At 44.6% G+C, this 16633-nt stretch overlaps 1 protein-coding gene across 6 annotated transcripts in view; it reads right to left on the bottom strand.

Annotated features, from left to right (window-relative positions):
* BID (BH3 interacting domain death agonist) overlaps positions 1-16633 on the bottom strand; it is a 39843-nt gene that overhangs the window by 9259 nt on the left and 13951 nt on the right. For 4 of the 6 annotated variants that reach the window (XM_038576251.1, XM_038576250.1, XM_038576248.1 and 1 more), the window contains exon 2: positions 2100-2175. In XM_038576251.1, the coding sequence (XP_038432179.1) occupies positions 2100-2111 (12 nt within the window). In that variant the 5' untranslated portion in view covers positions 2112-2175. Of the gene's footprint in view, positions 1-2099; positions 2176-2336; positions 2375-8277; positions 8409-16633 lie in introns of those variants that run through there. The other 2 variants (XM_038576246.1, XM_038576247.1) reach the window with 2 other exon arrangements.

Genomic DNA, 16633 nt, shown 5'->3' with positions numbered 1-16633 from the left:
CAGGAGGGACATTTCTGGGGTACTGACTGAATTTGGGACAGTGTTCTTGGCAAACAAAGGTGAGTACTTGTACCAGTGGCAGAGCCATCAGAGACCTAGAATGAAAGGGGGAATCATCCACAAGACTAGGGATATACTGAGATCTGCCCAGATAAATGTAAAACATACCTACTCAACTGTAAGAGCAGCTAAGTAGAAGATGATGAAGGTGCTGTCACATTTATTTCTGTCTTCTAAGTCCTTAATATTTTTCATTAAAAAAATTTCAGGAAACTTTTAGGATGGTTTTTAGAGGACAAATTGTTTTAAATAAATGAAATGCATAAAACACGGAGCTTATGTATTGTTATTCAGCCTTTCCTTCTCTGGAATTATTTCTTAAAAGGGGGAAAATATCACATAAACGCTCTACTGTATCAAATACTTCTGATTCCTGTATGGCGAGGCCAGGTGGCATAAGACAGCTTAGAAACTCAAGAACATCTTTCATTTCTACCTTAAGAAGATGTCCTGGCTAGAAGAGAAGAAAGGAGGGCTGGGGTAGGGGTGTGGGCTAAATTACCACACAACTCAAATGTTCAGTACCAGTTGGACAGACACTGTTAGATGAGTACGTCAAGGACAGACCAGACTAAACTAGGTATCAGAAAGTAGGCTCAGGAGTTGATAGTATTGAATTTCAAGGACAGACAGAGCTTGTGACAAACCAAATATAAAATCGTGACCCTTGAAAAAAAAAGATTTATTTATTTGTGAGAGAGGAAGCACAAGTAGGAGGGGTGGGGGGAGAGGGAGAGAATCTCAAGGAGACTCCCTGCTGAGCACAGAGCTCAACACAAGGCTGGATCTTACGACTTGAGCTAAGTTGGATGCTCAACTGACTGTGCCACCCAAGTGCCCAACTATGACCCTTTTTGATCTTCTAGTGATAAAAGCTGAAATGGATGTTTCAGAAGATGCAAGGATTTAACAGCTATTTATCCTTTTAAATCACAGAAAAAAGTATGTTAAGAGAAATGATCAAGGGGCTCCTGGGTGGCTCAATTGGCTAAGTGGCTGGCTGACTCAGTCCATTAAGTGTCCTACTCTTGATCTCAGCTCAAGTCTTGATCTCAGAGTCATGAGTTCAAGCTCTGTGTTGCGCTCCACACTGGGTGTGGAACCTACTTGAATGAATGATAAACCATAGTATAGCAGTAGACCTGCTCTACAAGAAAAACTAAGGGAAATGTAGACACGTAGAAGACAAGAATGGGCAGGGTTAAACGGCACCAAACAGAAGGGAAGTTTGGATACAGAGAGCAGACCTTCATCAGGACACGAGAAGCTGCTGAAGTCTTTTGGCCAAGCAGCTACCATCTCTGCTGAGCCCACCATGTCTCAGGCCCTCTAGCCACCAAGCTGAAAACCACATGGTTCCCACCCTTCAGGAGAATATTCAACTACACATTAAGAACCTTCCAGGTGCCAGATGTTGCTATGTTTAGGGATTCAGAAACTGTGGGCCAAGTTTACTAACCACCAAATCCTTAGATTTTCTGCAGATACCTCCCACAATGGCCAGTGAGAAAAGGTTGATTAACACAGTGTGGACACAGAAGAGCCCCTAGTGTTGGAGGCCTCTACAGAAGTTGGCAAAGAAAGAAGCAGAAAGACTCTATTATAAGAAGATGAATAAAGAGCTTTTAACATGATATGCTATAATTTTCTCTTCCAACTAGTTAAAAGGTAAATACAGAGAAGGCAATTTAGGTATCATCCTGTTGAAGCCAGGGCAGTGACCTATAAGACCTCAGGGTGATCACCCCAAAAAACTCTAAAGCTTCTAAATGGTTCTGAATCAGAAAGTTGCCTTGCCCTTCCAGTGCACGACCAGGCACAAGGTGGAAGGAAGAAGCCAAGGAGACAAGATAGGTCTTTGTTTTCTTTTCTTTACTGTGCTCCAGTAAGTTGTGAATGTGAGGCTCCTCTCTGCAGCACTGCCACAGGAGGGGTCAGCTGGGTCCACACTGACAGCACACACACAAAGGACAAGCTGGTCCCAGTCAATCCTCACTCCCCTCCCAAAGCATTCCTCCAGAAGAAGCCCAAGGGCTGACCTTAGACTCCATGGCATGGGCAGCCTTGCAGGGCTCTGACTTGCTTCTGGCTCTGTGGACGTCCCAAGTCAGCGGCCTGGAAAAGGACACACAGACACACAGGGTATGCAGCTGTTCCCTGCAGAGATAACCCCTCCAGAACCCTCAGAAAAGAAGGGAGCCATCCTGGGCCGGGCTCAGAGGCAGTCTCCAGCCACGGCAGCCAAGCCACACCCCACCCAGCCCAACCACACTCACCCAGGCTGCTCCCTTCTCAGCATGGAACCTGGCAGCAACTGAGTGAGAACACTTTGGGGTTTTCCTCATTATAGACACTTGCCAAGGCACTGATTGCTCCAAGGGTCAGTCCTCAACCTCAGAGTTCAGCCCTCCCACCCGCAGCTCACGGTCATAAGACCTCACTGATCAGGCAAACAGGGCAGTCTAGCTTATGAATTCTTTTGAAGCGAATACTTATATTAGTGCATTTCCTACAAGAATAAAGTTAGCTGGGGCGCCTGGGTGGCACGGTTGGTTAAGCATCTGACTCTTGGTTTCGGCTCAGGTTGTGATCTCAGGGTCGTGAGAATGGAGTCCCAAGTAGGCTCAGGCTCAATGCCACGTCTGCTTGGGTTTCCCTCTGCCCTTTCCCACCCTCCACTATGCTTTCTCTCAAATAAATAAAATCTTAAGAAGAAGGAGAGGAAGAAGAAGGAGAAGAAGAAAGTTACCCAATAAAGTACACCGAGAAGTTTTCAAGGACTGTTTTATTACTATGACCACTAATACAACCACTATACAACCCTTCCTTCAGCACGCAACTATCCTCAGAGCATTCACATTAACTCTTTTGTTCCACACAACTCTGCTGAGAAGTAGGTGCACTGTGCTCTGTGCACTGTGTTGATCCTGACTTAAGGGGATGAGAGAATAAGGTTTGGGGGGTAAGAGACAGCTAGACAGGCCAGTTCTCTCCACAGGCCACATGGTTTCAATGGCGTTCATACAGAAAGAGTTCTTATCAAATGTATATAAAGAAAAAGAAGCTTTGAAAACAAGATGTTTTCTTACCATTTGGTGGCCAAGAGAGAAAGAAAAAAGAAGGAAAGAGACTATATATTTGACAATTACACAAAAGATTAAAGCTCCTTTATGGCAGATATTCGAAACTAAATAACCCATCATAAACAACTAACCAACAAAAGGCAATTGGGGATTGAGGTCAAAAAGATTATGCCCATGAAGTGGAACATACATTACATGAAAAGGATGAGAGAGCTACGCATGCATCAGTACAGAGAGATGTTCAAGACAGACTGAACAATGGTTTCTGCAGAACAGTCTCAACAATACAATCCTATCTTAAAATGTATTTGCCTGTGTATGTGTGTTTACACACAATATTAGGTTGAACCAAATGAAACAAACACTTTGTAGGGTAAAAATAGCCAAATCTGGCAATTTTATCTTCGTTCTTAAACACAGAAGAGATTTAAAAAAAAAAAAAAAAGAAAAGAAAACAAGAATAGACAAGGCACTCCTCTGTAGGAAGCAAGGGTGAGGCTCCCACATGCACGTGAAAAGGAAGCTAGAACAAGACCAGCACCAATGGAAGACAGGCCTTCTGCCACTAAGCAGCCACGCACATCTCTGGGACACAGTTACTCTCAGATCTGCCCATCTCTCTGTCTCGGGTGCTCCTGTCAGCCGTCAGGTCATGCGAAGCTAGAGGCTGCACCCCCACCCTCATGCTGGGAATCTGGAAGAGCCCCCACCCTGCTCCTGGCTGAGTGAGGGGAAAGGGGGCCCAGAGCTAAGGACTCATTCACAGGTATTTGGACAGACAGGGAACCAGCAAGAACGCTGCATTATGGGTGGTCTACAGGCCCTCCATAGGGCATGAGGCAAGAGCTGGAGCAATTATCAAAATCAGAACAAGGAACAAACCAGAAACGTCCCTCAGGAAAATAGGCCAAACCATGAAGCCAAACCATGTCGATACGTTGTTTGATGCCAATGTAGAGGTGCAGTGAACACAACCCTGGCCTCCACCTCATTCTCTCAAGAAATAATTCGCATGTGGGGCGCCCAGGTGGCTCAGTCGGTCAAGTGTCCCACTCCTGGTTTCTGCTCAGGTCACGATCTCAGGGTCCAAAGAAGGAGCCCTGTGGCCAGCTCTGCATGCAGCAGAGTCCCCTGGAAGGTTCTCTCCCTTCGTCTCTGCCCCCACGCATGCCCATGCCCACTTGCTCTCTCTCAAATAAATAAATCTTTGTAAAATGGGGGGGGGGGGGGGGAGAGAATTCACACAAACATTTAATTGATTTTCTCCAGATTCTGATACTGTGAAAATAAAAGGAAACCGTGGTTAGAATGGAGTCAAGGCCAGCAGGAGCCAACCAACTCCCCATGAATGTCAGACCCAACAGGGAGAGACAGCGCCTGCAAGGCCCGACTTTACCACCTAGTACCACAGCAGAAGGAAGGCTTTCCTCTGGTGCAGCAACAACCCAGCCAATGAGAGGCTAGCACGAGTCACCAGTGAGAGGCCAATATACTCAGACTCCTGCTTTCCTCCTTAAAAATGGGCTTTTTGCTTTCAGCAGCCTCCCAGCTTCCCCCAGCAGTCCTCTCCTTTGCTTTGTGAATTACTGTGGTTTTGCCCTAACTTGCAATGTGCTAAACACTCATTGGACATGTTCACGAGAAATTCCAGTAGCTTCTCCTAAGCTGTTGACTGGAGCAAAATTTAGGCTTGCACAGAAGGCCTGATGAACCTGTCCATAACCATGACAATCAACTCTACAAGGTTTTTAAAGAAAGTTCTGGTCTTCCTTTTGATGTGAATCTACCTGGGTAGCGTTTAACTCTGTTTGTTAAAAAAAAAAAAAAAAAATCTGTTTGTTAATGGGCTGGTTTTTCTCCTTGAGTTAAAAAGGACTAAGATGGAATGGAAACTACATCTGCTCCAGATTCAGTTAATTTGCCAGAGCCACTGGCTCACATCCAGGTCAGTCACCTCAAAGGAAGACTGCTAAAATTCTCAGTTTGCAACATCAGCAAATGCAGTTTCTAAACAAACCCAAAACCTCATTTCTGCTCTTGTTGCAAAGAGGCCACTAGAAAAAAGACTCTTACAAACTCAAGCACTCCAAGGGCTTTAGCCCCAAAGCCAGACTTTCTGGGATCCTGTTTCTCAAAGATGAGGCTCCAGGGAGCCACAGGGGCTCTTCCCAATCCTCCCTCTTAACTGGCTTGGAGAAACCACTCTCTGGACCAGGAATTAACATCCTTGTGTCCACACTAAGAGAGCTCTACTCTCGGTGCTCAACCCCACAGCCTCTACTGCCGAGTACAGGAACACTTTTTCCGATAGGCAGGGTCTCTCATAAGCCTCCACAGGTTCCTGTTTCTGAACCTATTTCCTTTGCCTGGACCCTTTCAGAGATACACAACCTTTTCTCCTTCCACCCTCCTTCACTTGCTGGGCTGAGATTTTTTAGAAAAGTACCAGACTGGAATTTCTTTCTCCCCAAAGGGGTAAGTAATTCTAAAATTTGGCAGTAGTAATCAAAATAGCCAGCCAGAAAAATTAGATGATCCTTTGACATCTTTTTATTATTTTTTTTATTTTAAAAAATTAGATGCTCCTTCTCCGATGGCGCTATAGCCGAGTCTGGAGACATTGATCATTTATTTAGATTTACTCCTATCTATCGGATCAGTTACTTTCCTCCTTATGAGCAAAATCTTCAATTGATAATTAGCAGAATCCACAGTGTACCTCTCATCAAGATTCAAAGAGATTCCTCAAAACCTTCCTCAGCATTAATCGACACCATATAAACAAAGACACCCGAGCACTTCAAGGCATTAAGCTTGTAACTGAAGATTACCAGCCTCAGGCCTCATTACTTCCTGCCCTAGACCCGGGAATATCCCTGTTTTACCTGTGAGAAAACCCAGCGGCCAAGGAGGGAAGCCTGTCCAGGACCTCAGAGCAATAAAGAACATTGTTATCCCACGGCACCCTGTTGTCCCTAACTCCCATATGCTACTGAGATCCATTTCTACTGAAAGCAGATTTTTTTCACCGTAATTGATCTATGCAGGGCATTCCCAGTGTCTCTGTTGATAAAGAGGAAAATTGTAAATATCATGCTGGCTGCGTTACTGCAAATCCTGAAGTCACTGAGCAGCACTGTTACCCCCAGCCGTGTCAGCCCAGCACGATGAGCTACACGCCTTACTGAAGCTTGCACCTTAGCCAAGGGTATAAACCTGCAAACATTTACTCCAATTGTCCATAGGCTTCTGGAGCAGTTCATGACTTTGAAATATTATGAAAACCACAAAGTGTCCTTATCTCCAATGGAGATACAATTTTAAAAGACTCCTATGTCCACAATTTATTAGATGCCATGCTTTTACTGGCTGTTCCAGCTATTAAGGTTCCTGGGCTCAACTCCCAGACTCAACTCCATAGAATTCAAAGGAAACCACCTGGCTGACGGTTTTACAAAAAAACAAAAACAAAAACCACACTCTCAAGGAAACCAGTAGTCAAACCTCTGTCGTGTTCCAAAAGGATATTCTCACAAATGCAAATTTGAAAAAATTGACCACGGATACCCAATTGACCCAGAGAGGAAAAAACAATATTGTGAATGTAATAATTATTAGATGGTTTGATAAAAAAAGAACTCCAGTTTGGATGAAAGAACAATCCAGCCTTACCAGAAATTCTAAAATTTCTGCTATTTACCACCGTACATTCATTAAACCGTTGGTCTACTGACAAAATGACAACATTCGTGAACCAGTACTGACGGCAAAGCATTAATAAAGGCCGCAGAAAACTGCCCACTGCCCTGGTCCCATCTGTCCCAAGTACAATCCAGGGAAAGCTGTTCAGACAAATGGACTTTATATAGTTTCCCCATCTCATGGATATAAATAAATGTTCCAGTCACAGGCTTGTGACCAAAGCTTTCCCTTTTACAATGGCAAACACTTCTCCTGTGGCTAACATTCAGTTAGAAAAGATTATCCTTGGGGCGCCTGGGGGGCTCAGCCAGTTAAGTGTCTGATTCTTGGTTTCGGCTCAGGTCATGGTCTCATCAGGGTCGTGAGGTCAGGCCTCCCTCTGCTTGTGCTCTTTCTCTCTCAAATAAATAAAATAAATCTTTAAAACAAAAAAAAGAAAAAGAAAGAAAGAAAGAAAGAAAGAAAAAAGAAGGAAGGAATGAAAGGAAGTGGAAGGCTTCGGCACTCTTCCTCGGAGCCGACCTGGCTCATATACCGTCAGCCTCAGATCCTCCCGCCCTCCTCTCCAGCTCCCCTCAGCCCTCCCTCTCGCTCCTCCCTCCCTCACTCCTCCTCCCCCTCCTCCCTCCCCTTCCTCCACTCCCCTCCCCCCACTCCCTCCCTCCACTCCCTCCCTCCCTCCCTCCCTCCTACCCCTCCCTCCCCCTCCCTCCACTCGCCTCCCTCCCTCCCTGCCCTCCTCCCTCCCCTCCCTCCCTCCCTCCGCCCTCCCCTCTCTCTCTCTCTCTCTCCTTCCGTCCTTCCTTCCTTACTTTCTGGTCTTATCCTTATCTGAGGAGCCTTCTCAAACTTAAGTGAACAGGGAACCTATTTTACTGATCAAGTGCTTTGACAAGTCTGTGCTGTTTGACTGGTTTTACACTTTCATTATCCATACCTTCCTGAATCCTCAGGGTTAGTCAAATACACTAACAGTAGTATTGGGACTCAGCTGGCAAGATCTTCCAAATGCCCTGGCTGAAAGCACTGCCACCAGTCCTCCCAAATCTCAGATCTACCTTATGGGTAATCATGGACTGTCACCCTTTGAGATACTCACAGCACATCCAGTGCACTTGGCCCCTGCCTCCTCTAACCCACAGTTGATAAAAGGAGATATACTTCAAAATTGTAAAGGCCTAATTGCCTGTATTAAAGTTGGTAGAGCGATCTTCTCACACTGAGCTCCCAGGAGAGGACAGCCTTAAGCATCACATCTTGCAACAGGACGATTTTATCTATTGGAAAAGACACCTCCAGAAAGACTTGACCTTATCAGAGACTGCTAACCAACTCTTATGCCATCAAACTCTAGGGGAAAGATGCCTGGATTCACAAGACACATCTAAAGAAAGCACCAGACCATGGCTGGACCTGCACACCATCTGCTGACCTGAAGGAAAGGTCTCCTGGAATTGAAGCAGCCAACACGGGGAGGAGACAGCTTTCCGTGATGTCTGGAGCAAGCTCGTATGCCTTTATCTCACTACAGCTTCTCTGTCTTCTCATGTTTGCATTTCCCAAGCCCTTGCGAAATGGGGAACCTCTTCTTTTGATTATGGCCTTTCGGAAACAACCTCATCATGATTCTGTGACTCATTTCTCACTCGCTTTTTCTGGAGGGTCAAGAAGATTCACAATTCACAAAAGCCTTCTCTCATCTATACTATTAACAGACTCTGGACTCTTACCCAAATTAAAGGTCTCTGAATTTGCAACTTCAGAGGCTAGATTATCGATAAGACATTTGGCCCCAAACAGTTGTTTTGAGATATAACAGTACTATTTTAAAACCTCACTTAAGTTTTGCTGTTCTGCAGAAAGAACCTTTCTCCCAGATGTCAGAATTGAGTGCCAATAAATATTTCAGCTGGCTATTTTCAGAGGTGGAGTCCTGGCTTAAAACTGTCATACAATTTGGAATTCATGTTACTTCCTCAAACAGAAATTAAAATATAATTATTTTAAGTTTTGTAATTTGTTGTCCAGCAGACTCTAAAAACAACGTATCCAATAGCATGATGCTGGTTCAGTGCTTCAAGATGATCTCCAATGCTCACAATTTGATAGAGACTAGAGGTGGGAAATGCCAGAGAGGTCTCCGTCCTAACCCTCCTAGTTACCAAATGTAGCCTTATGTGGTTTCCAACTGCTATGCACTTTCCCTCCCAAGTAGGACATGACAACCAGGGAAGGTCCTTCTCCACACTGAGGAACAAAACCACTTCATGTGGAAAACCTGACTCTTGATCAGCAATGCTTTCAAAAAGAGATCTTGATCAAAAGGGGAAAATGGGAACATTAATAAAAGGAAACCTTGGTTAGAATGGGAGTTAGGAGGCCAGCAGGGGGCCAGCACCCACACCCTGCCACCTGTCAGCTGCAAAGGGCAGACCCACTTTGCTGCCACACACCCCTGACTACCTCCCAGGGAAGAAGGCAGGCTGGCTTCCCCGTACCCACCAGCCAGTGAGAGCCGGTCACAGCTCAGCCAATGAAAAGCCACTATCCTTCAAATTCCCAGTTTAATCCAATGAAATTTTGTTTATAACAGCCCTCCCAACTTCTCCCTTTCCTCCGTAAGAGTGTTCCTCTCTTTTGTTCTAGGGACTTGTCTATGGCTTTGGCTTGGCTAGCTTGTCCCAAATTGCAATTTTTTGCTATTGCTGAATAGACCTATTTTTTGCTGGTAAAAATAACTGGCAGTTTTATTTTAAGGTTAACAATGCATACACCTACATCTTCAGGTAGACTCTGTCTTCTACTTTCAAACTGTGATCACATTTCTGCTTCAATAGGTATTTTTCAAAAAATGTTTTGTTTTGCAGTGGTTTGTCCTCATCCAGGGATGACTTCACTCCCCAAGGAACATGTGCAATGTCTGGAGGCATTTTTGGTTTATCTCGGGAGTGTGTGCTCCTGGCATCCAATGGGATTGCTGCTCAACATCCTACAGAGCAACAGGGCAGGCCCCAGAACAGAGAATTATCTAGCCCAATGTGTCAACAGTGTTGAGACTGAAAACCCTGTTCTCCCGTACATATACACCAAAATACAATTAAAGCCCTATTACTTGACACTGACAGTTTCAATTTTTTCACCATTAAAAACAGGACTACAGGGTCACATGAAAAATAATAAATAAATAAATAAATAAATAAATAAATAAATAAATAAATAAACAAACAGGACTACAATGAATACCACGGTGTGGTGTTTTTCCTACTAAGTCCAGAATCAGAGATAATAGATGTAAAAATTCAGCGTGTGCACAGGCCTCATGGTGATCAGAGCCAACAGTTGACTGTGGCTTAGCTGGGCTGTGCCCAGGTCACACAGTCCTTGGGGTCACTACCACAGTACCCTGGGGAAGTGTGGCCCAATGGAGGTCTTTAGGAAAGGGGGCTGCAGTCCCACACTCGTCTGAGCAGGGCCTCAGGGGATGCAAAAACCTCCAGGGCAGAGTATCTGCCTGCATCTGGTTTACCTCTGGCTTCATTGCTTTGTTACTTAAGAAGAAAGTCAGTAAGTCACCGGTCAGCTGTCGGCATACAGGAGTGAAGAGCCACTGAAAACCTCAAAGGCTCTGTGTCAACAATGGCTCCATCCCTGAACCCCAATTCCTAACCAGAGTTGCCAGTAAGAAGGAAAACTCAAAGCAGCCAAGAACTGATGTCCTCTCACTTCTAAGATCCAGTGGGAAAATGGCTAGGTAGATGAGAAGGGGAAGCCGTAAGCCACTGCCTTCCCTCTGGACAAGGCTTTCCAGCTACCTAGCATGTTCACAGCCAGGGTTTCACTAGCCCTGAGACAGGTGTCTCAGGTGTCTGTGATGGGTGCAACCTGGGACTTGACATTCTGCACAGCTGATTCCTAGGAGACCCTCTCTCCCCAACCCTGATCAGTCTAGGCCTCTAAGGTGCAGGGAAGGCAAATATCATTACTCCTCACAGGACGCCAGCAACTACCATGTACCAACAACATCCAAATACACCAGCCACAGTGCCAGGGTCACCTCTGCTTGCAGCCTTCTCTCTGTTCTTCATGACATCCCTGTAAAGACAGCACTTCGCCTCAAATTTCAGAATTGAGGCTAAGGCCTGAGGCTGCCCAATGAGAGCAGGGAACACCTCAACAGCTGCAGAGATGCCCAAGCTAACTGACTGTGTTATCAGGAAGGCTTCCAGTCAATGGTAGGCTATTAGCAGCTAAGTTTCTGGGGAGTCAAAAGTTATATGTAGGTTTCTGATGGGGGAGTGCTGGAAGTGCGGGAGCTGGCACCTCTACCCCCATGTTGTTCTAAGGTCAACTGTGCATATGAGATGTTCACCTTAAAAAAATTAAACCGCTAAGGCAAACCATAGACAAGCCCTCTGCAAGAAGAACGCTTGGAGGGGAAAGGGCCATTATAAACAAAAAATCCACTGTAGTAAACTGGGGGCTTCTCTAAGTTATGACAGCCTCTCACTGGCTGGGCTCACTTGTCCTCTCATCCGTCCTCCTGCTGGGGCAGGACAGTAAGCATGGACCTTCATATACCTCTCCTCCTACTAGGGTTGCACCTGGAGTGCCCCCTGCTGGCCTCCTGACTCTACATGAGTGAGGTTTTCCTTTATTTTCACTATATCTAAATCTATTTATATTTTATAACTGTATCTTTTTATAGCTAAATATATAAGATATATTTATATCCATTTTTATAGATAGAACTAGGTCTTCTATATACAGTTGTCCCTTGAACACCGTGGGGATTAGGGGTACTGATGCCTATGCAGTCAAAAATCCACATATAACTTTTAAGTCCCCCAAAACTGAACTACTAATAGCCTTATGCTGACCAGAAGCCTTTTTTTTTTTTTAAACTTATTTTTTTTTCAATTTTCATTTATTTATGATAGAGAGAGAGAGAGAGACAGGCAGAGACATAGGCAGAGGGATAAGCAGGCTCCATGCACCGGGATGCCCGATGTGGGATTTGATCTCGGGTCTCCAGGATCGCGCCCTGGGCCAAAGGCAGGCGCCAAACCGCTGTGCCACCCAGGGATCCCCCAGAAGCCTTACTGGTAACATAAACAGTTGATTAACACATACTTTGCCTATTATATGTATGATATATTGTATTCCTATAAAAAAGTAAGCTACAGGGGCACCTGAGTGGCTCAGTCGGTTAAGTGTCCAACTCTTGATTTCAGCTCAGGTCATGATCTCAGGGTTGTGAGATCTAGCCCCACATCGGGTTCCGTACTGAGTGTGGATCCTGCTTGGGATTCTCTCTCTCCTCTCCCTCTGTTTCTTACCCCATTGTCACTCTCTCTAAAATGAATAAATCTAACCTTTACATTGACAGATGAATGGATAAAGATGTGGTCTACATATACAATGGGATATTACTCAGCCATCAGAAAGGCTGAATACCCACCATTTGCTTCGACGTGGATGGAACTGGAGAGTATTATGCTGAGTGAAGTAAGTAAATCGGAGGACAAACATTATATGGTCTCATTCATTCAGGGAATATTAAAAATACTGAAAGAGATTATAGGGGAGAGGAGGAGAACTGAGTGGGAAATATCAGAGGGTGACAGAACATGAGAGACTCCTAACTCTGGGAAACGAACAAGGGGTAGTGGAAGGGGAGATGGAAGGGGAGATGGGGTGACTTGGGTGACAGGCACCGAGAGGGGCACTTGATGGGATGAGCACTGGGTGTTATACTATATGTGTTGGCAAATCGAACTCCAATAAAAAAAATTTTTTTTTAAATATAACTTTTAAAAAAAATTATTTTTTTTTTAAGATTTTATTTATTTACCCATGAGAGACACAGAGAGAGAGAGGCAGAGACACAGGCAGAGGGAGAAGCAGGCTCCATGCAGGGAGCCCGATGCAGGACTCGATCCCGGGTCTCCAAGATCACACAACGGGCTGTAGGCAGCACTAAACTGCCGCGCCACGGGGCTGCCTTAAATCTAACTTTTAAAAAAATTTAAAAATTGGGCCATCTGGGTGGCTCAGTTGTTGAGAGTCTGCCTTTGGCTCAGGTTGTGATCCTGGGGTCCTGGGATCAAGTTCCACGTCGGGCTCCTTGCAGGGCGTCTGCTTCTCCCTCTGCCTATATCTCTGCCTCTGCCTCTCTCTGTGTGTCTCTCATCAATCAATAAATAAAATCTTTAAAAAAATAATAAAATAAATTTAAAAATTTTTTAATTAAAGTAAGCTAGAAAAAAGGAAATGTCATCAAGAAAATCATCAGGAGGGCACCTGGGTGGCTCAAGTCTGTTAAGTGTCTGCCTTCAGTTCAGGTCATGATCCCAGGGTCCTGGGATGGAGCCCCAAATCAGGCTCCCTGCTCAGTGGAGAGCCTGCTTCTCCCTTTCCAGCTCCCCCTGATCATGCTCTGTCAAATAAATAAATAAAATCCTAAAAAAAAAAAAAAAAAATCAGGGGGCAGCTCGGGTGGCTCAGTGGTTTAGCGCTGCCTTCAGCCCAGGGCCTGATCCTGGAGACCCGGGATCGAGTCCCACGTTGTGCTCCCTGCATGGAGCCTGCTTCTCCCTCTACCTCTCTCTCTCTCTCTCTCTGTGTGTCTCTCATGAATAAATAAATAAATAAAATCTTAAAAAAATAATCAGGAAGATACGCTTACAGTACTGCACTGTATTCATCAATGCCTAAGTTTATGTATGGAAAAAATCCACATCTAAGTGGACCAGCAGGGATCCCTGGGTGGCGCAGCGGTTTGGCGCCTGCCTTTGGCCCAGGGCGCAATCCCGGAAACCTGGGATCGAGTCCCACGTCGGGCTCCCAGTGCATGGAGCCTGCTTCTCCCTCTGCCTGTGTCTCTGCCTCTCTCTCTCTCTGTGACTATCATAAATAAATAAAAAAATTTTTAAAAATTAAAAAAAAATTTAAAAAATTCTTAAAAAAAAAAAAAAAATAAGTGGACCAGCACAGTTCAAACCCATGTTGTTCAAAGGTCAGCTGTATATCTACGAAAATAGACATAGTTTTTTTTCTGACCCAGACTGGGGATTCAGAAGAGAAAGTGCTATCTGAAAAAGATAGGGGCAGGGAAGGGAGTTCACTTTTCTGGGCCTTGGTGTCCTCCTCAGAAAAATGCTGAGTTTGAAGAAGGCTGATTTCCTTATTCTTTTCCTTCTTAAACGAACACATATTAAAGAGTTTATTTGGGCAGCCCCAGTGGCGCAGCGGTTTAGCGCCGCCTGCAGCCCAGGGCGTGATCCAGGAGACCCTGGATGGAGTCCTACGTCAGGCTCTCTGCGTGGAGCCTGCCTCTCCCTCTGCCTGTGTCTCTGCTTCTCTCTCTGTCTCTATGAATAAATAAATAAAATCTTTAAAATAAAAAAGAAAGTTTATTTAACTCATTTAATGGAGGAAACAGTAAAATGTTAAAACCACTCAAAGGAATCAACGATCCAGCCACAGGCAGTGGGAAAGCTGAAATTAATTTACAAATGGACCCAAAACTAAATATCACAAGGTATTCCACTAGACAGTTCATTTGCATTTCTATGAACAACCATTTGCATTATATCAGTTTTCTGCAACTTACAAAGACATACGATAACTCAAAGACAATAGAAAACAAAGAAAACCTAAAAGGGGGCACTAGTCAGACCTTCAGGTTGGTTTTATTTCCCATTTCAAAGTCACGATTTTTCCTGACAGTCCTCCTGCCTATAATAATAATCTCAAAGATTGTTTTTTGACATAAGTAAGGGCTGGTCTCATTCCGCATGCCTGATAATTTAATTTACATCAGTGAAGCAAGAGTGTTCACTGACCAGTTAAACCTCCATAAGTTTCTTTTACACAAATATAAAGCACAAAATATTGAATTGCTAAGGCCACAAAATCAACTTTTAACCGAGACTTTTGTGAGTAATCTCGGGAGGGACTTTTTTTTTTTTTAAGATTTTATTTATTCATGAGAGACACAGAGAGAGAGAGAGAGAGAGGCAGCGACACGGGCAGAGGGAGAAGCAGGCTCCATGCAGGGAGCCCGACTCGGGACTCAATCCCGGCCCCCAGGATCACACTCTGGGCTGAAGGCGCTAAACCGCTGGGCCACTGGGGATGCCCTCAGGTGGGACTTTTAAACACCTGATTTGTGATCCTGAGGGCAGGAAACCAAGCCTCAGCAACTGCAGCAGGTTTCACAGGCAGTTCCTTTCAATGTGACTGAATTCCCCTATGGAAAGAAAGGAAGCCCAACCGACTGGGAACAAAGGCTGTTTGTTTATCCAGTCACTTGCATTTGGCAGACTCTCAAAGGCAGGCAGAGGAATGCAAAGACTTACAGGGAAGAAAAGGAGGGGGCTTCAGGTGTGCCCTAAAGTGCCCTAAAGTGATTGGTTAGGGGTGCATATTTGGCCTTTTCTGGATGGTCCTAAGTTGGAAGCAAGGACAAACAGTAGGAAACCAGTTATTAATGAGGGCCATTAGGGGCCAATTGTTAGAGAAGTTATTTTTAGCTTTCTGGATTGTCACCAGAGACAGACGTGTGATTTCTAGCAGGCTGCCTTCCTGAACTAGCTACCACGTAAGGAGGGGTTAGTTTCCTGGGCAGGCTGCTGCAGGTGGTGGGTTCTATTACATACGGTCTGGCTATGTCCATGTGTAGACTCAGTCTCTTGCCTCTCTTATTCAGGCCCACCAAGTATCTTAAATTCCCTGGCCTGCCAGGAAGTGACCTTCCTAACACCCTGTAAGCTAGGGCCCTAGAAGCCAGGGGCCAGGCAGGGTTCCTGGAAGGGCTTTGAAGGCACTGGCTCCATAGAGTGAAAAGTGGTTTGTCATAGCGGATTCCATGAGCATCATGCAGAAATATGACATTCCAAGTAAGGCCCTGGTTAAGCTTATCAGTTTGTCCAATTATATCCTGGTTTTAAAAAAAGTACAGTATGGCAGTTTTGAGGCCAAACGCTTGGTTCCTGGACCTGTTTTGAAAGCATAAGCAGAACTATAGTTGTATTAATTGCTTTATTAACTCACCTCCACTTTGTTATGTTCCCTAGTTATGTTTCATGCATCATCAGTTATTAACTTTACCTTTTTATCCCTACACCCTGTTTACTCATGGATTGTAGAAACCTAATGGGGACCAGATGATAACCTCTGTCTTGATGTACCAGGTCCCAAATAGCGCCTCACTGTTCAGAATATTGCTTACCTCCAGATTGTTTTGAGACCCATGCCCTTAAGGTTTCAAGAAACCCCTTAACCTCCACTCAAATATATATGCTATCCCTAGGCTCAATAGTGCCACGCAGCCTTGGGAATGATCCCCTGATTTTCTGGAGTGCCCTTCTGATAATAATAATTGCCCTTCCTTTGCTTCCAAACCTCAGACACTGGATTACTGTGTATCAGGTGCACAAACTCAGACAAGCCTGAGTTTGGTAACAGTTTCTCAACAAATCATACACAAAATTACCATATGATTTAATTCATACAATACTGTATTACTCTGCTTCTGGGCATATACACAAAAGAAGTGAAAGCAGGGATTCAAACAGATATATGTACACCGATACGAACAGCAGCAGGATTCACAAAAGCTAAGCAAGTGTCCATAGATGGGTGGATGGATAAACAAAGCATGGTTTTATCCATATGATGGTACAGTATTCAGCTTCAAAAAGAAAGAAGATTCTTTTTTTTTTTTCCAAAGGAAAGAATATTCTGACACATGATACAACATGTATGAACCTTGAGGACATTACGTG

This window comes from Canis lupus, chromosome 27, assembly GCF_011100685.1.
Source record: "Canis lupus familiaris isolate Mischka breed German Shepherd chromosome 27, alternate assembly UU_Cfam_GSD_1.0, whole genome shotgun sequence".
NCBI lineage: Eukaryota > Metazoa > Chordata > Mammalia > Carnivora > Canidae > Canis > Canis lupus.
This window is presented reverse-complemented; position numbering and strand designations above follow the sequence as displayed.